The sequence below is a fragment of the Thalia democratica genome, chromosome 3 (assembly GCF_965202585.1).
Source record: "Thalia democratica chromosome 3, ktThaDemo2.hap1.1, whole genome shotgun sequence".
NCBI classification, from domain to species: domain Eukaryota; kingdom Metazoa; phylum Chordata; class Thaliacea; order Salpida; family Salpidae; genus Thalia; species Thalia democratica.
In genome coordinates this window covers 71,876,631-71,901,237 of record NC_139167.1, presented here as the reverse complement: position 1 = coordinate 71,901,237, position 24,607 = coordinate 71,876,631, and the positions used below count along the sequence as shown (strand labels likewise).

Here is a 24,607-nt window from a genome sequence, read left to right as displayed (position 1 = left end):
ACCTAAATACGACCGAGCCATCGGTCAGTGGTTATAATCCCTGGCCTGATTTAAGGAAACAGTTTTAATTTTTAAATTCACGTTAGTATTTACTGCAAAATATATATAAAATTCTAGCCTTAACTGTGCTCAAGTGTAATTTAAACAGGCAAATTTGACACACACTGACTAAACTTGAAACAAATTTCGACACATAACAATCAGAACATATATACGCTATTTTGCGCCTAATTTACAGGTAAGTGTGGTAAGAAATCAAAACAAATAATATCAAGGGACATTTTCTTACAAAAAAACGTTACAAATGATCTTGTTTTGTTGATTTTTTTTTTTACTTAATAACTATCAGAAAGTTTAAACCATTTAAAAACTCCAAAAGTATAATTTGAAAACAATCAAATTTATTGAATTCAGTTTGTATATATACAAAGTGTAAACTAAAGTTGCACAATAGACTGTTTTAATAAAAATTTACTTTCTTCATTTATAAACACCATTTTGACATTATTGTGTTTAGTCTGTTTTTTGAATTTTTTTAAACTACCTTTCAACGTTTTTTATCTAAATTATTTGTTTTTAAGTCTTTCTAAATTTAAAATTTTAATTTTATTAAATTTATTATAGGATTTTTATTATAGAATTTAAAAGGTTTTTAGTTCTTAAAAGTATAAATATATAAATTTTAATGTTTTTTTAATTTGAGAGAAAACTGAAAGTAGCAAAATTACGCGTCAAAAATTTTAGCAAAAATAAAAGAAATATTACTATATATTAAGCATTAATAAAAATTTTTCTCAGGATTTTATATTGTATTTTATACTTACAATCTTTATATAAATAACAATGTTTTCAAAAAAAAATTTTTAATCTCTCTATCCATTTAACAATCAAATTTATGTTAAAAAAATTGTCGTAACTAAATCATTTACAATTCAACGTCTAAGAAGTTCTCGGTTTAAGCTTAATGTTATATTTTACGCCTGTATTTTTAGTTAAATAGTAGCAATAATCCGACAAATCTTTAGCAAAGCTAAAAAACCTTGACGTCAGAATGAATTATGTAATTGAGTCAATTTTTTCGACTGTACCAGCAAATGAAATGCTGCTAATTACACCCTGAACCGGATCATCAGACCACAAGCCTTCGGTATAATGAGAGCGGTTTTGTCCTTATTAGGAATCAACGATAAGTCGTAACCGGAGTTATTCGCTTAGTTTGACTCAGTACAGTTTCTCGATACTGTTTTTATCTGGTGATTCCCAATTATAACCCGGTCATAGATTGTATTTTTTGATAATCAAATTGTTTTTTATAACTGTGCCGTCCTGTTCTCTAACACAAAAATAAAAAAAGTTTAATATCTTAAAGTGTTTACAAACAAAAGCTAAGTAGTTTTTGCTGGATATTTTTTAAGTTTGAAAATTTTCGAGTAAGACTACTTATGGAATCTTTTTTACAGTGCATTTATATAAGGTACTTTTTTATGTGTATATTTGCGGAAATATAGCAAAATAAAGGCTCCGACTTTTTTTACGTCATACCTTATTTCAGGCAAAAATAAGGAAAGTTACAAAAATAAAATTTTTGTAACAATATGTATAATATAACACTATAAATGTTATATCAAATGGCTAATTTAAAAGTTATTCTACTAGTTTTTTGCAAGCATACAAGAAAAGCGCCTAGGCCTACAAAAAAAACATTTTGTTTGTGATTTTTATTTGTAACCAAGTACTATCACATGCATAAAAATAGAAAACAAACTATTTTTTACTGTTTAAATTAATCTTATTGCAAAGTTAAGAAAATTATAATGCGGGTCATTTTAGAATGTGTAATTTTATTTAAATTATGGGTAAATTTATTAACCTTTTGTTTATAAATTATAACTTCAGAAGGCAAACAAATTTAATTTGTGTTTACTTGTGAATTTAAAAACTAATTTTTTAGATTTATCTACAATAGTACTTCAAGACGTCTTCTATATTATGATTATCTTTAGTATATATGTTTTTATAATTAAAATGACGTTTGATAAATTTGCAACATTATTAAAAGATGTATATAGGTGAGCTAAAATAAAGAAAATAACTAATTTAGTTCAAATTAACGTTGAAGAGATGAATTATATTGTGTTTAAAAAAACAGTAAACTTTTAATTTTATTTAACTTTTAAATAAGTTGCAAGCTGTTTATTACGCTTGTTTAATCAAAAATTAAAACAGCCTATAAGTGACCTAAAATCGAACCTTTGCCAGTGTTTATATTTCCTCTTTTTAATTAATAAGCTAAAACAGTAAAATAGTTTAATTATAACTTTTAGAGTTGCCCATAAAGCGTATAGCGTAGGTTCACATAAATAAGTTATACCCGGATAAAAATGATTTCGAAAGTATTTAAGCTTACTTTTTATATTTTTTAGTTGTAAAGCTGATGGTAAAGAAGTTAGTATTATAATCCATTTTAAATCATTTTAAACACGACTCACTATATAAGTGTCATTACCTTACATTAAAACTTGATAAATTAGTAAATTTTTTTTATGCATATGAAAGTATTCGTTTACAAATAAAAATCACAAACAAAGTGCACTTGTTATAGGCCGAGACGCTTTTTCTTGTATGTTTGCAAAAATTTTGTCAGAAAGACTAGTACAGTGGTAAATTCTATGTAGCCATTTAATATAGCATTTTTTAATGAAAATTTTTTCTGTTGTATTTTTACCGTTGCTTATTTCTGTAATTTGTTGTGCAACTTCTACGTAAAATAAGGTATGACGTCATCAAATGATTGCAGTCTTTTTATAGAATTTCTGCAAGTTTACTCATTTAAAAGTCCCAAAAAAGATGCTCAATAATAAGTCCTACCGAAATTTTTTTACACGCATTTTGACGTAGATTGTCATAAACTCTTAAAGTTGTTTTATAAAATGTAAAACTTCATATAAATAAAAAAAAAATTCTGACTGTTTAAATGGTAAAAACTAGTTAACTTTAGTGCAGTTTCAAAATACAATCTTTTACTAAATTAAAGTTTACTTTCAAGAAGTAAAACTGTAAATACTTTGTTTGTTAAAAGCACTAGAGAACAACATATGCGATTTTATTCTTTTTTTTTTAATAGAAATATTTTTTTTAATAGAAAAGTGTTAAGTTGTTGTTTGGCATTATAATGACTTAAGTATTTATTTTCTTAAAGGTTTTACCTGACCTTTGTTTTATAACCTAGTAGTATGAATTGTATGATTGTAAATTTAATAAACCACACATAAAAATACACTAAATAAATTTTCAAATAATTTAGTAAAACTTCTATTAGTTTTCAAACTTATCATAAAGTGTTTTAAACAAGTTCATTAATATAACCCACATACAATTTTGAGAAGGTTTAAAAATAATAAATTTCATATATAGAACAATTTTATTAAAATTTTAATCCTAAATATTTACATTATATACTTACTATACTAAAAACGGTACCGAACAAAACACCCTTGACTTTACTTTCTTTAAAATAACCGAACAACTTGTAACTTTTATCACCGCTTCTACAAATCAAAACGTCTCTGAAGTCATCATTTTTCTTCTATCGTTTTTCAAAAATCTTATACCTAGTTACATGACAAATCAACTTCGGTCAATTCAAATTTCGAAAAATTAAGTTTTTAAAAAAATTGTTTAAGGGTACAAATTTAAACGTTAAAAAAGCGTATGTAGGTCTAATTAACACCTCCAAACGTTTTTTTTTTGTTTTATCAACCGAAAATATTACTAAAAAAAAATATATAATTTTAACAATAACTATATTTTAAATATAATTTTAGTTATATATTTAAAAATGAGAACGGGTCAAAATAGCACGAGCTTACTAAATTGCAGGAGGGCACAAAACTGCACGAAGAAACTTTTACTAAAAGACTAATTTTCACGAGGACTTAAAATTGCACGAGGCGACAAAATTGCACGAAGACAATTTTGCAAGAGTTACAGTTTTCACAGATGGTCATTTTTGCACGAGAGTAAAAAAAAAGAATGAAAAAATAGAAATAAAAACTAAGAAATAAACTAGTAAAAAAACAAAAAGAAAAATAAAGTTACTGACCGAGGATAAGGGTTAGGGGTAACAGTGATAATAAAAAAAAAACTAAATTAAAATAAAAAAATTCAATCCGTGCAAAAATGTCTCCGTGCAAAACTGTCTGCTCGTGCAAAAAATAGCCTTAGTGCAAAAGTGTCTTCGCGTGTTTTGTGCTCTCGTGCAAACATCACAGCTGCCCCTCAAAATGTCTAAAGTTTTGTAAACCTAAAAATAAAATTTTGTAAGTATTAATTATATCTATTACTTATTTATATATACTTTTAAATATATTTTACTTTTTGGATTATATATATTATATTATTATAGCCGTTTAAAAGTTCTAAAAAATTAGTATTTTAGAGCTTGAGTTGTGGAAATTTGAATAGCCGTGCATCCCTTGAACCTGTTCAGCCTGAATTTTTTGACACACATATGATATTTCAAAAATTTTTTATTTACAAAATCCCCGTATTAAAGTCTACTTAGAACTAAAATAATCAAGACCTAACTTTGTTTAAGTTTTGCCTCAGATTGTGCGACTACCATTCTCAAAGTTATTGAAAAACCGAAAAGTTTATAAGTTTTGTCAGTTTATAGAAACTTTTTTTCATTGACTGCTAACAAAATCTTGTCATTCAGGTCTCCTGTAAACTTCAAAAAAGCTCCATTTTTCTACCATAACGTGTTTGACTATTTTTCAAAGCTTCCTTAAAGAAACTTTACACCTTTGCAGTTTATTTTTCTAATTAGAACTAAGGTACCATAAAATTATACAAAAATAGTTTACTTATTGTCAAGCTCATCTAGTCTTCTAAAATGTGAGTAGAAAAAAAAACAAAAGTTTGATTTCTTTTACAAGTGTCAAACAAATAGAATATTATTTTACTTTAGCAGTTTTAAATTTTTTTTAGATGAGTTATGACACAAAAAAATTATACATTATGTTTGTGAAACTTATAAAAAGTATTTTTGCTAAACGGATGAAAAATTGCAAATTGTAGAGCAAAAGAGCGGTTCATGAAGTACTTTTCAGCTAAAAACAGGTCGTAAAAAACGCCCATCAATACAGAATATTATTTGAATTTGAGAAATCAATTGAAAGTTTTATAGCTTCAAAAGAAACATTTTTATATTTTAGCAGAGACGTAGTTTATTCTATAAACATTGTTTTAATAGTTTATAAAATCTCTATAAATAAATAACCTACAATTAAACCTATTAAGAATCTCAGATTTCAACTAAATTATCACAAACAAGTATGAATAATTTCTTAGAACTCAATAATTTTATTGCCAACATACCAATAAAAGACGGTAGAAAATAAAACCAATTATAAATTTTGTAAATAAAACATATTTTAACTTTGGTTTTTACTGTTAACCAACCACTCTAATTATCTCTTTAGCAAAACTTTATTTCTACCTGATCATTTACCTTCGGGTAAAACCTCACTTGGTCAATTTTATATTGATATTTTCCCTACCCGTTTCATTACAATCCGATTATTTACCACTCCTGATCAGTTCAAATTGTTTTATATCTGTTTAATTCAAATCTGATCACTTTATACAAACAAAATCAATTAAAATCAACTTCAATCAAATCATTTGCCATCCGATGTATTTCAACCCAAATTAGTTCTAGCAAGTTCTTTTTTTTTAATTTTTTAAACACTTTTTTAAAATTACTTACCATTTGATCATTTTCATGCCCAGTCAGTTTGCAAAATATAACTACAAAATAAAATATTTCCATTGTGATTATTGTTTTTTTATTCTCCTGTAAATAAAAATTTAAACGATTAATTCTCATCTCTTATATTCCGGTCATTTACTTTTTTTCCTAAACCAACAAAATTTCATCCTTATTGTACTCCAGTAGATAATTCAGTTACGATTAACTCTACCTCTGTATATTTGAAGTTGCCTAATTTGCACTCGCATTAATTTTATTCCGTTCAAATGTTTTACAAGTTGTTTGAATCGCAATAGATATTGATTTTGTAGTTTCAATTACCTTCGCATTCCCTTTTTCAAATTTGAACTGCAAATTGAAATTTCAATTAATGGCAACTTTTTCTTTAATATAGAAAGAACAAATCAATTTAGAAACTTTGTTTCAAAAATCAGGAATCGGCAAACTGCGGCCCCTCAAAGCTAAAATTTTTGTCACGCAAAGTACTTTTTAGAAAAAAACATACTTTCAAATCATAGAAATAAGATGTTTTGTAATAAAAAACATTCAATTGAGCTCTTGATTCGCTAAATACTGGTTGCTAGTGCTATGTTATTGCTATTTAATAATGTTTTTGATTGAAATAGTATTTTTAACTGATTACTACAATTTTTTTAAAATAGCTGTAGCTCTCGAAGACTAGTTTTTTATTAGTACGACCCATTACAAAAGGCTGCTATCGTTGTCTTTTAAACTTTCGAAAAATACAAAATGCATTGAGTTTATTTTTTAGGTTAAAAATTGTTTAGACGAATTATGTCGTATTTTGTATAAAATGAAAAAGTTTGTAAACTAACCAAATAAAAATTAGGCAAAAACTACACATTTAATAGAAAATTACCTATATAGTTAAAAGTTCATCTAAAAAACAACTTAAACTTATTGTTAGTTTGAAGCAGGGACGTAGCTGAAATTAGGAATCTACAAAAATTAAAATATCTGAAATGACGCGTGATAACGTCCTAGCGGGAACACAACAGTTTAAACTATCTCTAATGTTATTGAATTTAATCTGAAAATATGCAGTTATGTTAATTAATCAAAAATGGAATGTTGAAGTACGATAGATAACTGTATACAAGGCAATTTGTTTTTCTCCACACACCCTATGACTCTTTATGTGTTGCCACTTGTGTGAACCCAGAAAACATTCATTAAAAATGAGTATAAGAAAGTCACAATTTAACTCAAAAACATTTATACTAATTTCAAAATCAAACATTTAACGTAGTAAATATTAACAACAAGTTATGCAAATTTTTGTAACATAAAACTGTATGATTTTGATTTTTGAAGCTAAAGCTTCCATTAGAATCAATTTTTTAATGCAGCTATTTGTCAAATTAAAGCTTTAACGCGCTAAATTTTACACTTTGGATGTATTTAGTTCGTTTAATGTTTACGACACTAAAAATGCTAATCAGTACATATATGTCAAAACAAAATGCGCTTATCTCTCAGGAGTGCATAAATAAGTATAAATGAATACTAAAAGCTAAGAAAGCAGAGTCTTTTCAAGCTAAATAAAAGGCAGTTTTTCTCGCACATAAGTATACGTTTCTGCAGAGATTCCAGAAACGGACCAAGCTACGTCGATGGTTTGAAGTACTAAATCAATGTTTGCTACATTTTTTTTTAATCAAAAGTTATATGTTATTATATTGTGCAAAACAGATATATAAAACACTCTCCCAAGTTTTTCTGTGATAGTTTATACGTATTACACTACTTTTTGTCAGAACTTAACAGTAGAACAAATTTAAAATTATGAATAGTTTTTAAACAAAAACACAAAAATTTAAAATTAACAAAGTAATCAGCGCAATAAATAATCAGTGTAAAGTAATAAATAATTAAACTCAAATACTACTAACGGATAAAAAAAATAAATAAAGGATAATTAAACAATTTTTTTTTATCCGTTAGTAGTTATACTGACCCGCTTCCAACTTTGTTATATTAGGTTCAAAATATTTTAACAACACTAGTTAGTATGATAATTATTTGATACAAACAAATTGCTGCTGTACTTATAAGTTTATGTTTTAATAACTGGAAGAAATTAAATTAATAACACTTAAAAATCCATATAAAATAATCAAACAGTTATTAAAATTAATTGTACAAAACCTTTGAAAGCAGTTGATATAATCAAATTTTTAAATTATAGTAGTTTTGTACAAAGCCTGGTCAACAAAAAAATCTAAACTTTTTACAATAAATCAAACTAAATGGTTTAGTGTAGATAATTTGTTCTAAAACAAAAGTAGCATAACTTTTACTATAGGCATTCTAATATTTTAATCTTGAAAATAGTAGTTGTTTTGAAATCTTAATAAAAACTACAAAAGGAGTTATATTTTGATAAAATTTTGTTGTTGTTGTAGGTAGTATTGCAAAACATTTGAATTTACACATTTATTTATGTGTGGTTTTCGTTTTAAATAAAATCTGACAACTATGACTGCAAATAATTATCAAGTATTTCCCTATTCCCTTTAGTACGCATTGAAATTTTGTTAAGGTTTTTCTGCGATAATATCCTTAACTAACTTTTAGTATAAAAGTTACCTACTAAGTATGTGTTAAGTTTATCATAAAGCGGGTAGAGCATGGTTTTCTATAGTTATCATCTCAATCAACAAAATATCCCAAAACAGCTTTTAAAAGAAGAGCGATTATTAATTGTGTTACTATTTATGTTTACTAGGTGTCTACACAAGATTTAAGATAATTTGTTTTTTTCTAGTAATGATTGTATCAGAACGCTATTTAAGTTGTAACGTATAATTTTGAAAACACTGATGCAAGCTGTTGAAATAGATTTCTGTTGTTGAAAAAATATTTACTGTATTATCTTGTATCAGAGATATTTACGTAGCAGACCTATGTTTAAAGAAGAAAGTATATTAACAGTTATATATGAAGTTTCAAACTCTTACTTTATAAAAATCAAATAGTAATTTTAAAATATATTTTATTACTCAATAAGCTAAAGTTCAGCTAGCAGATATTGACAAATAATATAATTTATAATTCATAAAATAACATTATAAGAAAAAATAGCTATATAAAACGTTTAAATTAAAAACTATACTTACCTGAAGAAAGTATAATAAATTACAATGAATCTAACTTTTGTAAATTTTAGAAAAATCTTACTTTTAGGTCTGTTGTTTATTATTCTGCACCAAACATAAGGAGTTTGCTAGTTCAAGTTATTAATTATGTGCACTTTTTTAAATGGTAATTAGCTAAACGTTTTGTTTTAGGGCCTTTTCACTATATTCCAAATATGTCTAAACTCTACTTTTCTGGTTCTTTGCGCAGGTTTATGCTCGTCTAATTATATATTAGATTATGCCTCTACTGAAATCTATCTTTTAAGTTTAGAATGCATGTTTTATCCTGTACAATAACTATGGCTTTTACTATTTACTTTAAAAAACACGCTTTATTTAGGCTGTAAATTAGCGTAGTTCTCACCTTTAAACAACATGTAATAAACAAATAATTACATTGTTATAGGTTTTAGCTTCTCATTGACTGATGACTAGCTTAATATCACAAGGCAGTTAAAGTTCTTTAGAAAAATTAATGGTTCACGTTTAAAAATTACATATATTTGTAAATAAATAACATTCAAACTGATAAGATAACAGCAGTAAAAAATGTTTGATTACAACTTTTGGAAAAAAGTTTTGTATTTACTGAAGTTAACCATATTTTATTAAGTTTTAATACATTTCATAGTCATATCAATGAAGTGATTTAAAACATTGAAAATGTTTATGTATTATGATCAATAAGAATGTGGTAAAATATATATTTGAAGTTTTTCTTATAAATAGATATCTGAGAGTTAGAATTCGTCAAAATTTGTTTTATCATAACTTAAATTGTCGTGCATCCCTATACTTTGATAGATATCTTAAAATCTAATAGAAAATATTGTACTATTAGTTTGTAAAATACAAACTTTTTTCAAATGATTAAGTGTTGAAATATGCTAAGAATTTGTTGAGTTGCTTCATCAAAGAACAACTAATTAGTAAATATTTATTGCTCACTTTTATGTTTTATAACTTTGTATTTGTGGCTAAATTCATATTTATTATACTTAGTTCTAAATTAACGGATTTTTCTTTAATAATACTTAATTTACAAACACAACAAATAAAACATACTCAAAGTTTATTCATTTTAATAGTTAGCACAATTTCGAAAACGAGATAAACATGTCGAATTAATAAATTAAAAAGTTCATTAAAATCATCATTAAAACTACACAAAATTGGTCACGTAAAAGTTAAGTAAAAAACATGAAAATAAAAAATAGGTTCTTGGCTTGTTTATTACGAATGGCTTTCATTTTTTAATAGCAGTTTAAAGCCAACATAACTAACTGTGTAAAATAATTTAAAAATATATGTAAAATATTCGAAATATATATGTGTTATTAGAGCACCATGCAAAACAATAAAGTAGTGATGAATTTTTGTATATATGTGATTTCAAAAGAATTTAAAATAATTAGACAATAAATTTTCAGTTAAAAATAGAAGTCACAACCTGCTTGTTTAGTAAAAAATCTTTTTTACATTAAATTGACTAATTGTTTTTCGTAAAACTTTTAATAAAGTAGCATAAAATCTTTAATTAAATAATCAACACTTTTATTTTAAATTATATTACAGAAAAGTAAGTAGTTTAAACATGTCTAATATATAATAATATTTTTATCATGTCTAAAAACGACTAAAAAAACATTAACAAGTAAAACACACCTTTTTTTTTGTAATTTTGTTAATTTGTTTTGAGTTCTTAAGAGTAAAGTTCAAACACAAAAATTTAAAAGCAGTTACATTTGAAAACTTTGAAAACTATTACACTATAAAATATACCTTTACTAACACCAAAACTCAAAACGATAAATCTCTTTGCCAACAACTACAATGTTCATTAGTAAATTGTAGGCAGAGTCAAAAATGCGATTTCAAATCATGAATTAAATTTAGTTACGATCAAATTATACATGTATTGAAATCATATATGAAACAATATTTACTTGCACTTGATTTTGCAACTTTTGTCCAAAAGCCTCGGTTCCAGCAGCATGACTTTCAACAGCAATTCGTCGATGTAATCTTCAAGCTCCCTACAAATATAAAATCATGGCGTAATATAATCATTAGTTTACACGCACTTTAACTCTTAACACAACTTCAAAAAAAAAAGTCAATTTAAAACAATGAAGAAGGTAGTTTTTATCATTGTAATTACAAAATTATTATTTATTAAATTAAGCTAACGATTAGTTTAATGCTAAATGTTCTTAATAAAATAGTTTGAAAAACATTGTTTACATCTAAGAAAGCCCATTGTTATATTCACAATAAACTGTAAATACGAGAATTTAAACATGAATTAGAAGAAAATCAATAGTTTCAAATAATTAATTCTTCAAGCTTTGTTAAATACTTAGGAAGTTACTTGAGCTTGAAACAATATATTTAGTTTTTAAAACTTGTATATCTTCGATATATCAAACAAAGATATAATAATGTTTGTTAAATAAGCTATTTTAAACTAAGTTATGAATTTAATTTACAAATGTCAATAATAAATATTTTCATTCAACAAAAAAACAAATGTCTAAATTAAAACTTATGAATGCTGTAAAGACTTTTAAAGTTATATAAAAAAAAAGTGTTAAGCAATTAAAAGGTAAAATAAGTATCACAATATTTATATGGGATGTTTTTAAGCATCTTTTATACTGCTAAAATAAAGTTAAGTTGTCAATATTGCGTTAACTTTTACATTCAAATAAAACAAATTTGTAATAACAACGAAATTACAAGATTATTGCTTATTGAAAACAAATTTCATTTACATGCTTATAACAAATGTGAAGACAGTTATTTTTATGCATTATTTGTTCGAAATTCAAAACAAAATGTTTTAGTTGTCATAATAATTAATACCTGATCTGCTTGTTTTTGTTCTTGACGGTGTCCTGATTACTGTTGATAATTTCAACGAGTTGTTCTTTTGACAACGCCATCAAACTCGAATCACCGCTGCTACCAGTTGATGTTCGCTGTTCATTTATAATTGTAAGTTGTCATAATAATACATTGAACACTTGATGACTTGTTTAAATTAAAAAAAAATGATAAGGTGCACATCGAATGAAGGTACAGTTTCACTGTTTTTTGTCGTTTTTGTATGATATTGTTTAAAATGATCTAATTATTGAAGTTTTTTTTCAAGTGGATAGACTTACGGATTGTAAAATATGTTCATAAGTTCTAATTGTTTCTTAGCAACTAAAAAGGACGTAAAAAATTAACATATTTAAAAACTGAAAACTCAGATTGAAAACTATAGATTTTCTCTGTGGTGTATTGACTTTGTAGCAATGTTGTTATATGTCCATTAAAAATCAAATCCTATAAAAGAGCTAATTATAAAAGAAATAAGCATACACACATAAATTAATTATAATTACAACTGAAATATAATTATGGAATGAAGTTTTTAATACAAATCACTTGATAGCAAACTGTAATGAACAAACTTTTGAAAAGACTGTAAGCTTAGAAAAGTATTATCAAACTACAATTGTTACCAATTTACATTTAAGAAAAAATATATTCTATGTTTAAATTTTATAAAAAACTAGCAATTATATGTTTAAACTACAAATTCATAACTTTTTATATATCGTCAATGTTTTTCTATTTTTTAATTGTAGTTGCATGCTTGTACATATATCTACAACTTTTATTGTAATAAAAAAAACGTTTTTTTTAAACCTTCCTTTTCCAAACGTTGAGTAACTTAAAATTTTATGCCTAGTTAAATAGTAAAGAATAAAAACACGCCTTAAAACCTTAAATTTTAAATAGATCGCATTGTTAAACGATTTTGCTACTTATTAAGATTTTTGTTTAATAACCTTATTTCTAAAACCAATATTTTTCTAATTTATTAGTGACATTTTTTTTTGAATTAAACTTTCAAACTAGACCTTGTGTAGTATGAAAATTTTATTTTATTTACTTAGTTTCAAAACAAGTATTCTACTTTTAATGCATTTACCTTTATTAAATGAAGTTCAGAAGATATTGTTAAAAGTTGTATAAAACTAATAGTTTTACTAGTTCTTTTTTTAAAACTTTTAATTTGTTTAATTCCTTTAAAATATTATTTATAGAAACTAAACAGAGTTAAGGTTTATTATAAAAACATGATTTATAAGTAAAAAAAAATCCTAGTTTAGTAAAGCTTATACTAATGCTTATAAATCAGTAACTGAAGAAAATATATGCAAAACTGGTTGACCTCTTTTATCAAATTAACTTTTTCACCATAAAACTGATTAACCTTTCAATAATGATTTTTGAAACTATTTAGCATAAAAACGTGTTTTTTTTATGTGCATGATTTTATGTTTATGCAAACTAGAATGATTCACTGTGAACTTGACACGATTTACTGATGAAACATTGAACTAATTTACATAAAAAACAAAAGAATAAAATATACTTTTCAGTCATTAGATTAAATAAATACACTACAAAATAGACATAAGCAAATAAATATTTTTTAAAATTTTAAACAAAAAGTTGTTCATTAAGCAAAGTAAGACTACTTTTTAAGTTTTATAAGGTCTAACATATGATTTTATTTTGGTTTGAATGAAAGGAAACAGAAAACCACCAAAAAAGTCTACTATGAACAGAAATTATCTGTAGATAATAAATGCTTGTGGTTTTATGCGAGCGATAATGATAACATGATATACATGAGACTTCTTATAACAACAAATAGCTTGAATATTTCTGATATAAAACAACAAATTTGTGATTTTATACCGTTACCTTGTTCTTGATTCCACGCAATATCGATAAGCGTAACAAACTCGGCTTGCAAAATTATAAGTGTTTTGTTTTTAAATTATTTAATAAAAAAAAATAATAAAGTAATTATTTGTATATTCATTACATAAATTCGTTCAAGTACCTGAATGTCTCAATTTATCCTAAGTTAGTTTTATTTGAATATGGGTAAGATAAAAACAAGTTTAGTAATCTTATTTTAATATTAAAATGTTCTTTTTACTCGAACATATAATAATTACTAGACAGTATGAATTTGATAAGAAACAAGATTAAAAACCTTGAAAACCAATTATAAAACCAAGAGAAATTACTCAAGTTTCAAGTAGCTTTTGTTACATAGTAAAAAACAGCTAAACTTGTTTGTTTAATAAAATATTTAAATGTTAAATGTAAATTTTTACAAATTAGTTTACAAAAAAACTCATTGCAATTTCTATTTATTATTTTTAAAGATAATGTCTAAAAAATTTAATATTTTGTAGAAAAAGAAGTCATTAAAAATAAATATTAGTTAGCGTTATTGCAGAAGAACAGAATATCTTTTTTTCATTAAACTTTTATAAGTTAACATTTTAATTAATAAATAGACTAAAAAGCTTCAACTTAAATGAGCTATTTAAAAAAAATCTACAAGATATTTAGTAAAAATAAAACACTTCATTAATCATTTTAGATTTAATAAATATACTTGGATTTTTAGGAAGAAGTTAATTAACTAAGATTTTTTTTTTAGATTTTTTGAAGTATTATAGTAAGTTAATAGTTTACACATTATTACTAAGTTAAAATTATTATTACATGACTTATTTTAATAACGTCTTCGATAAATGTTTTTTTTTATACTTAACTGTATGTTATAAAAATAACTTTTGTTATTGTAAAAATAACATATTGAAATAAAAACTAATTGTTTACTTAAAAATTGTTTAACTTATCTTGAGGGAATAACTATAAAATTAAACACAAACTGAATTTTTCTAAGTACAACACGTTTATAGTGTTAACACGTTATTCCTTTTATTTATCATAAGTTTATATATACTTAATGTCATTACATTTTTTATACAGTTAATATCTTTTTTAAACCAACCTTCTTCATCAGTTTTCTGACTTCTGTAGACATTTTTCTGCTTGTTGGCTGGTTTGTTGTGATATTTACAACCGGTTGTTTTATTACTATGCTGTTATTTTTCTGTTCTTTCCTGTTAATTACAATAGAAATTACTGGTTCTACTTTAACTAAATTTCAAAAAAAAAACACTGTAAAGTGTGAAACACTATTTTTTTTTATTCAGTTCTAGTTTTATTTAAAACAAAAGCCAGTAGCAAAAATTCCAAGTAAATTTCTTTTTAAGGTCAAATGGGATAATCTGAAGTATTTTCAAATTATAATTTTAAATTATAATTTTAAATTATAATTTTAAATACAGATAAGTAATCAAAATGTATATTAAAGTAAACTCAAAGTGATGGTTTATAGTTGAAACAAACAATAAAATAACAAACAAACGTTTTGGTAGTGACTTCCTCAATAGAATTGAGACTTATATTGGAAGTATATTTTCTTCTCGCATTTTCATCAATTAGCAGTGGGGAATTTTGTGGCTCTGATTTAAAGTATTGATACATTACATGATACTTTAGTCGATACAGTTTAAAATAAAAATTTAAATTGAGACACATGACATTTTTAAGAGTGCTTATTTTTTGATTTAATTTAAAGGTTTAATATATAAATTACATAAGCTAACTGTATTTTAAAATTAACTATAAATAAAAATGTTAATAACATTAAGTTACATACTTGTACAAAAACAAAAGTTTTCTGCATTTATAATAGAAAATCAATTAAAACTATAATTAAACAAGCTTTGCTTTAAAAAATCAACCATATTTATAAGAGTTGAATATAAAGCAGACAAATCAATACATCTATAAACATTAAACATAGGGTTAACTTCAGCTACTAAGACCGTAAGGGGCTTTTAAATTTTAAACTGACCTATTTTATAAACTTAATATTAGCAAAAACAAATTATTTACATTTAAGAACGTTTAAAGGAGTTTTTTTGGAACGTAAGGAAATAAAGTTAATGAGTTTAATTAGTATTATCATAGCAAGGCTACAAAATTAAAGGGTATAACAAAAAAGCAGTTTTCTAAAAGTCTTTCTCATCGATACTTTAAAGAAAGGACATTAAATAATACTTAAAATCAATAACTTTAAAATATTTTTAAATAAGAGTTTAATTTAGTGGAACCACAAAACTACAACATTAAATTAAAAATTAGATCAACAAACTTTTGTAACTGCTGCTCGAGTTGCTCCTGTGAACATTATTTGAATTCAGTACCTCCATCGACATTGCCTTCGACGAATGAAACCCTCCTACCGATAAGTTCCTGTGAAAATGTGTTGTGCTATTAGAAATAAGTTATTGTGAAACTATATAACTGTTTTAGATATTCTACACTAGAGTGTACCAAAAAGAGTCGTATAGCCCCATTGGGGCCATTAGAGAAATATAGGAGACCATAAGCAGCAAAGGGGGGTATGAGTAGATATTCGGGAGTTAATGGCTAAGAGCAAAAAAAAGCATTTAGGTTTTTTTAAAGGTAGTTTTTTGAGAAGTCTTGTCAGAGGGGCCATAACATTTTTTTATCTTATAAGGGGGTCTAATAAACAAAACACTGTACTGCAATATAAATAATATATACATTACTAATAAAATTTTCGAAAATATGTTGTTTTTTAATACAAATGTTTAAAATGTATTGGGATTGCTGTAAAATAACAAAATTATTTATTAGGCAGTAAGATTCTATATATGAATAATTTTAAGTTATCATTAAGAAAAAAATTCCGCTTTTAATTAAAAAGCTTAAATTTTTCAATAAGGGTGTCATGAAGACAACCAACCTGGATAAAACTTTTTAAAACTAAAAATAGTGGTAGAGTATTGCAAAATAAACCAGATTTATAGGTTTTAAGTTCCTCTGTTTAGAAACAAGTAAGAAAAAAAGGATAACAATTCTCCTACTGTCGATTATAATGCATTGTGATGTAATTAATTGTTACTAGTTTAAGTGCCTTATATACTGAGTAAAAGATAAAAAAATATTATTCTAATAAAAAGTACTTTTTAGCTTAAACTTAAATTGAAACTTTATTTAACAGAAAGCTAAATAATCAAACTTTCCATTGGAGATAGCTTAGTAGAAAACATTTAAAAATTGTGTAAAATATAAAAAGACTAAATGTCAAAAAAGATATAAAGTTTGTTTTTAAGAAACATAAAATATAAGAAAAAAATCAAAATTAATTTATTTGGAATATGCAAATATTGCAGGTTAAAAAAGTATATTAAACAATAAAAGAGTTGAAAAAATCAATCAGGTGATCAAAAACTGATAAAAATGAAGCCGTTTAGATGAGTCATGGGACAAAGAAAAACAAAACTAACAAAAATAAAACTGAAAAATTGTAAACTATGTAAACTATTACCTTTTGCTTCCTCTAGCAGACTGTGGATTTTTAGTCAAACTGTTATTTCTGAACATTGCTGATATATTTTCATATGATTTACCTGTGGAAATGTTTTCTTTTATAAGTTGTTTAATTATATATTCTTAAGCATAATATAAAAGACTATTGATTTACTTGTAAAAATAGTATATTTATTACTTAAACCTTATTTAAAAAAATCTTAAATAAATATTTAAAGTTATTAGCACACACTTAAAAATATTTAAAGTATTACTTATATGTGTTTTCAAAATGTGCACCTGTAAATAGTAATGTATATAAAACTTAAATTAAATGAGATTTTTGTAACATGTATTGTTTAGTGTGTAATTCTAGATAAAATAAACTTGATAGCATGTTTATTACCATCAAGAGATATTTATACCATTATTAATTACAAAACTATTTAGTTTTGTTAAACCAAATAGTAGAACAAAAACACACAACAGCTGTGCACAGTTTTAAAAACTAAACATTCAGAATTTTTTTAATATTTTCAAAGAAAAAAATTTCCACCATTATAAACAAGAACTAACTTGCGCTGACAATTATTTATACAAAAAAAGTATTAAACCATGTACAAAAAATATTTATGTAAAACTAATTTCATAAAATTTTTTCAAAAGTTATTGAACTCTTATCAATAAAGTAAACATTTAAATAAAATTCATTTTATAAATGATCACATCCAGAAAATATTACAAAATTTCTATTTATAAAGTTTCCTTGAAGTAAGTTATAACTAAACTATAAACTTTTTTTTTTAATTTTATAAATACAAACAGTTAACCAAAATTCAAAATTAATATAAACTTTTTAAAAGTCAAAAACCTTATGAAAAAATAGTCATGAATATTTTGAACTAGGATAAATAATTATTTAATATATAAAACAGTTTAGTTTTCTAACCGACAAAAGACTTTCTCTTCTCATTGGTCAGACCCAACCCTGAATCTTCATCTTCACTCCTTCTCCTACTTCTGTTACCTGATTGGTTAGTACTCGAAATGCTCTCTCGTGATTGGCTGGCCTTTTTGTTGAAGAACTTGCCGCGCAGTTTGGGCGTCTTCTTTTCTTTAGGTAGTTGGTTGAGCGGACTGAAATTTGTTTGTGATAATAACTACTCAGCTATGAAATATAAACAATTATATTTAAAAATATAAATTATTTTAGCCACAATACAACTTTATTATACAATTCTGCAGTAGCTTGAGCGGACTAGAAGAAAACAATTTATGTAATTAAAAAAACAAACTAAAGGCTATAAAACAATAAAAATAATAGTTAATTTGTATAAACTGCTTTTTTTCTACAATATAATTACAAGAATTGTAAGAAATTTGCATTGTTAGTTAAAAACTTCAATAATTTTTACTTTGAACTAAATTATTTATTTTATCTATAAAATGTAGTAAGTATTGTAAAACTTATGTATATTTTTTTTACAGTTTTTTTTATTCTTTCATTTCAGTATAACTTCATAAAAATATAATTTTCAAACGGAATAGTTATTATACCTTACCATAAAATTGGCTAAGAAGCCACTTTTTATTATAAAATAAAAAACACCAATTTACTAAAATAATCGTTTATACTAATAAATATATATTAATTACTATACAATATTTGGACCTAAATAACTTAATGTTTCAAAACTTTAAGTTATCAAAAGCTAATAAATAAGTATACTTTAAACAAATATACAGAACAAATAAAAATTTAGAGTAAATAGTGTATGAAGTACTTTGTTGTATAAAAATTCAATTGAAATTAATATATTCTATATGTCAAATATCTAAAGTGTTTAACACTTATCAAAAAGTAAAGAATTAATATTTATATGACTTTTAAACTGTTTAAGTAATCTGAACTTATAAGGATTATAAACATTAGTTAAAAAAATACGTTTATTCATACATTTCAAAAGATTCTTTTTCTATAACAAATATTGAAAATAACTATTTAGTTGCTTTGAATTTGGAAAAAAATCGATTTTTTAGCTATGGTAATCTTAAGAAACTTGAAGTAAAAAATTGATAACAATTGCTCAATGATCTATATAGATATTTTTATTTAATAGTAATAAACGATTTTACATAACTGCTTCAAAATAATTATTCTTCAATATAAAGCTGTGTTATTTTTAAGTCCAATTTTGCTTACCAAGTTTTGTGAAATAAACTTAGTGAAAGCTACTAATATAATCACTATTCGTAGCATATGTATTATAGGTAATTTGACATGAAAATAACTGAACATAATTTAAAAAACAAAAAAAAAAATTCAAAAACATAAATATGAAAAAAAAAATTTGTAAGTTTATTAAAACAGTTTTTGAGAAACCGACTTCCTCAGAAACATTTAAAAAACAAAAAAAAATTATGTTCAAAATAACTTACTCAATGTCTTTTGCAACAAACTTAAAGGAAACTTCAATTGTTCCTCTGTTCTTTTTACTGTCTTTCTTTTTTCCAACCAACTCATAAATTCTAAATAATATAATGTCTAACATGATTTACAAATCTAGTTCCTATTCATCAACATGAGTAGTAAAAATGAAGAATAACTTGAAGTTATTCAAAATAAAACAGTAAAAGTTTAGAGAGTACAATTTTATTTTTTACGTACTTTGTTTTTATAAAACTTATAAAACTTAAAATTTTAAACAATTAACTGTATATTAAAAACATACAAAGCTAATTTTTACAAACTAACACAGAATTTAAATTTAATCAAATAAATAGATTGAAAAGTTTATAAACGCTTTTGAATATTCCAGATAAAACTTTATAACTTAGAAGAGTACAATCTAGTTTACTACATATATATTTGGACTTTACATTCTATCTATATTCTAACATCTAACCTATGATACATTTGATAACTCAAAAATTTTATACCTGGTTCATTTGCTTTGTCTTATCATCGTTTGGTGAATATAAGCTTAAGGCCATAGGGGGGTAGGCCATGTTTTTTACAAGTTAATCTTATTTTATAGAGTTTTTACCTGGCTTCAAGTTGCTTTTTACCGTTTTTAAAAATTCGAATTAGTTTTTGAGATATGACCGGCCAAAGTCGGGCCGCATAACAGGTTCCTTATGGGGAAGGAAAAACTAAAACGGCAAAAAAAGACTAATGCATTCAAAATCTATCTCCTCCTTCATTTTTTAAGCAATCTTCTTCAAACTTTCACAGTCTATTCTTTATACAATAAAAAAAAAACGTTATTTGTGACTTTAAAAAATTTTAAGTAAAAATACCTTTTTTTTTGAAAAAAAAAATTTTTTTGATAAAAAATCACTTTTTTTTTTTTTTTTGTCATAAAATTTTTATTTTTTATAATTATTAAAATTCACAAATAACGTTTTTTTCTCATAATGTAAGGAACATTTCCTGAAAATTTGAAGAAGATTGCTTGAAAAATGAAGGAGAAGATAGATTTTATAGCCCGTTTTTAAAAACTCGAGAAAAATGGCTTTAAAGTTACCCTTTATATACCCTTTATAAAGACAACCCTTTATATAACCGGTCATAAAAAAAAAGTTACTTAATATTTTTAAAATCTAAAAAAAGCATCTGAAAGATTATGAAATATACTATAATATAAGTCTATATGTTATTTTTGGTCAAAAAATGGCTTCTACCCCCCCTATGGCCTTAATCTTGGTTCAACACAAGTTTTATAAAAACATACTATAATTAAAGCACACAGTAAATTTTTGAAGTATGCTAATTATTTTAATTAAAGACAACTTAAGTACTCTTGAGGTTTTCATAACATGGTTTTAAGTCACAATATACAGTGTCTCAAAATTAATATTACAGTGTCACGAAATCATTTATCTTCTAAACTAAATAAGTATTATAATATTATAATTCATATATAGATATCACAAACAAACCTGCACTGTTCCCTATCATCATTGGGATTGAGATCAACAAGCGATGTGGAATACAAGCCAATCAGATCGTCGGATTCGACAACTTTGAAGTTTCCGTGTTTTTTGTTGAATATAGACAGTGTGACTGTATTACTGCTTCTAAATACTCCGCCTGAGAACAGTATTTTTCTTTTAATTATGTGAGCAAATAAATAAAAAAGACATACTAAAATGCAAGTGTATTAATTACTTTTGAACATAGAACTTGTTTTTAAAAAACTGAATACAGTAATAATTTTAAAACAGTTACTTATTGATATCAGTTTGAATAATCATAATTTGAAATAAATTAAAAACTTAATAGTAATAAGTGTTATATGTTTTCTTGTAATTTGAATCACAACCAGTTCTTAAAAAATATATTTGTGTTTATTGATAATGAGACAAATTTATGCTTGTTAAAATTAATGGCTTTAAAACAGTACATTGCATGTGAACCTCCGATGAAATAAACATTTAATTAATTACATAGATGTACATAACATATGATTAAAAGAAGATTTTTAAATATTTGTTACTAAAAAACTCAATAATGTTTTGTATACATACAATAAATATTTTAAATCTAAAAGGATTTGGTCATACATTGTTAACCTATAGTCTATTATTTGTTAAAAGAAACAAAACTATATTTTTAAAATAATAATTGCACAATGCAATGATCATTTGCTTTAAGCTTAAAAATATCTATTGAGTATAAAAAAAGTATTTTGTTTTTAATAACAAATATTGAAAAAACTCCTTTTAATCAGATTTCATGTACATTTGAAGTAACTGACCATTTAGTTGCACTTAAACAGAGACTGGTTTTTGTACAATTTTTTAAAATTACACTACCAGCTAGATTATTTTTCAACAAAACCAGTATAATATTTTTTCTAGAATTCTGACTGACCGAATAAAAAAGTTACCCACCCTAACACTAAACTAGTTGTTAAGTTATGGTCTAAACTTTATATACTGTTTGCACGTTGATATACCTATAATTACCACTCAACTTTTTTTACTAGTTTTTTATTTATTATTTTTACTTCCACTATTACCCTTGGTCAGTAAGAAATTCTTGGATTTGATTGGGTGGGAATGATTGCAGGTTCAAATTAAGCAGTTTCCATGTACATTAATTTCATTTTTTAGATATACCACTAAAAAAATTTAAAAAAAGTGTTTAAAATTAGGTATAAAGTACTTCCTACTGTTTTAGATATATTTTCATTTAAAAAACACAGGCATATCAAATTTTAAAAATGTAATGAGCAATAGATTAGCAAAAATATTGTCCTTGAAATTGACAACACTTAAGCTTAAACATTTTTTTTTAATTGTTTGAGGTTTTCAAATTTATTCAAAACATTATTTCAAATTAAAATTCCTATGGGTCTTTAAATCTTGAATTAAAATAACTTGTTAAGGTGTGAAAACATATTATTTGAAAAACATTGTTGTATACATTTGTATCAAAATTTCAATAAATTGAGGCAAAAAAAAAAGATTGAGTTTTGCAAAATATTTTTAACCAACCTGAGTTGGATACATTTAAAAAAAATTACAGTCCAAAAAATAAGCAATCCTGTTACATATTTTTTACTTTGAAAACATTATACATGTAGTACTTGACCCATATAATTGTAATTATTGACAAATAATTGTTTAAGTCAAAAAGTACTTTTGTCCTATACTGCAGGACAACTACATGTAGAATTATACAAAAAAAAATCAAATAATATAGTTATTTAAACAAAAAGGTGTAAAATTTGAACAAAACACATTAAAAGAATCAAAAGGTCAAGTTAAGCAAAAAAAGATAGTTTGATGGTGTTTAATCTAAAAGTCAGTATACAATATTTGGTTTTTTACATTTTAAAATTATCAAAGTTGTTTCTAAAACAAGAAATATATAACAATTTTCAAAACTAAATTTAAATTTTTTAAGGTCAAAGTTAATATAGAAAAAAAAACAAAATTGTGTTAAAATTTTGTAATAAAATTACTATTAATTTTACAATGTATTTTATAAACAAAACAAACACCCACCATTAGAAAATGGGAAGGTTTTGGTTATTATTATCAAAAAAATTTAATCAGTTATTAATACTTAATTTTAGATATTCTTTAACTGGCAGAAATACTTTAACCATTAAAATAGATGAACTATAAAGCATGAGTTTAACAAAAAATAAAAATCTATCTTTATATTTAGAAAGTATATATTTGATTTAATGTTTTACTTTTAATTTTTCAACTTATTTCTAAATAACTAAAACTTTTGAGAAGTGAGAAAGATTTTATCAATAATAATATAAATAACTATGTAGAATATTTTAAACAGTTTCTGTTACTGAATTTTAGATATTTTTTCACTATCAGAAATGCCTAGACCTTTAGAAAAGTAAAGCATAAGTTTAAGAAAAAACAAAAACCCAATTTAAGGAACTTGGAAACTGCACTCAGTGTTAATAATTTTAAATTTAAATTAAAAAAAGAAACAATCTGTAAAAACTTATATTTTATTTTATTCAACATGTTAATACAAAACACCCACCTTTAGGAAGTGGGAAACTGCACTCAGTGTCAACTATTCTAAATATAAATAAAAATAAGAAATTATTTTTTTTTTTTTTATTCAGCATGTTAATACAAAACACTCACCTTTAGGAAGTGGGAAACTGCATTCAGTGTTCCACCTGGGAGAATTGCTCTTCTCGCAACTGGTTGCATACTTCTCCTTGTTGAACTCTATCACGGCGTAACTGTTGTTGATGCCATCGCTTTTGCTCTTCACTATCAGGTTGGAAGCCCTCTTCACAGTCACCACCATGTGCGTTGGGCTGAACATCTTTTGCGGTTTGTTTGTTTATTCTATGTATTTATAAAACTCATCTACTGTAAAATAATAAACTGTAAACTTTTATTAGTAATATAGGTGTTTTTATTGTACTATTCAATTTTTTTTCCAAATTCAACAAAATTAATTTACTGTAAAACGGTATAATTTTGTTGGTAATATTAGTATTTTTAATGGACGATTGGAAAATTGTTTTGATTGGCAAAATTAGTGAAACATGAACTAAAATGTTGGGCGCGCATCAATTCACATTTGCTGTGCGTTGAACACCTTATGATTTTTTTTTATTTTATCATTTACTGTTAAATATTAAACTTTTGTAACAAACTTTTTCTTAATGTACAAGTAAATACAACAAAAACTCAAAGGACTCGAGTTTTCAGAGTCCATTTGCTTGGAAATTTAAAAAAATCTATTCAAAGAAACATTGTGATCAAAAAAAGAAATTTATAATTATTTAAATGTTTTAACCAATTCGTAGTTATTGTTTGAAGATCACAACTTAAAATATATTATTTTATTGCTTGTAATTAAGCTCCTACAATTTAAACACAAATTTTTTTAAGGAAGATT

General features: G+C 24.5%; 1 protein-coding gene across 1 annotated transcript; it reads right to left on the bottom strand.

The window, feature by feature from the left end:
• Window positions 1-9,999: 9,999 nt before the first annotated feature.
• Window positions 10,000-24,068, bottom strand: LOC145831650 (uncharacterized). The gene is made up of 10 exons (XM_082938960.1): window positions 23,839-24,068; window positions 21,151-21,301; window positions 19,648-19,737; window positions 18,158-18,345; window positions 17,228-17,309; window positions 16,025-16,125; window positions 15,233-15,329; window positions 14,813-14,924; window positions 11,800-11,915; window positions 10,000-10,970 (listed from the first exon to the last, which is right to left on the bottom strand). The coding sequence occupies exons 1-10, from the start codon at window positions 24,023-24,025 to the stop codon at window positions 10,877-10,879; spliced, it is 1,218 nt and encodes a 405-aa protein (XP_082795086.1). The 5' UTR covers window positions 24,026-24,068; the 3' UTR covers window positions 10,000-10,876.
• Window positions 24,069-24,607: the final 539 nt, after the last annotated feature.

Excerpts from the sequence above, each read along its gene's own strand:
- LOC145831650 (XM_082938960.1), bottom strand. The coding sequence starts at position 24,025 with ATGTTCAGCCCAACGCACATGGTGGTGACTGTGAAGAGGGCTTCCAAC. Across the intron at positions 21,302-23,838 it reads CAGTTTCCCACTTCCTAAAG|GCGGAGTATTTAGAAGCAGT; the intron begins GTGAGTGTTTTG and ends TACTGTTCTCAG. Across the intron at positions 15,330-16,024 it reads CTCGAGCAGCAGTTACAAAA|AGCCACAAAATTCCCCACTG; the intron begins GTTTGTTGATCT and ends ACTTTAAATCAG.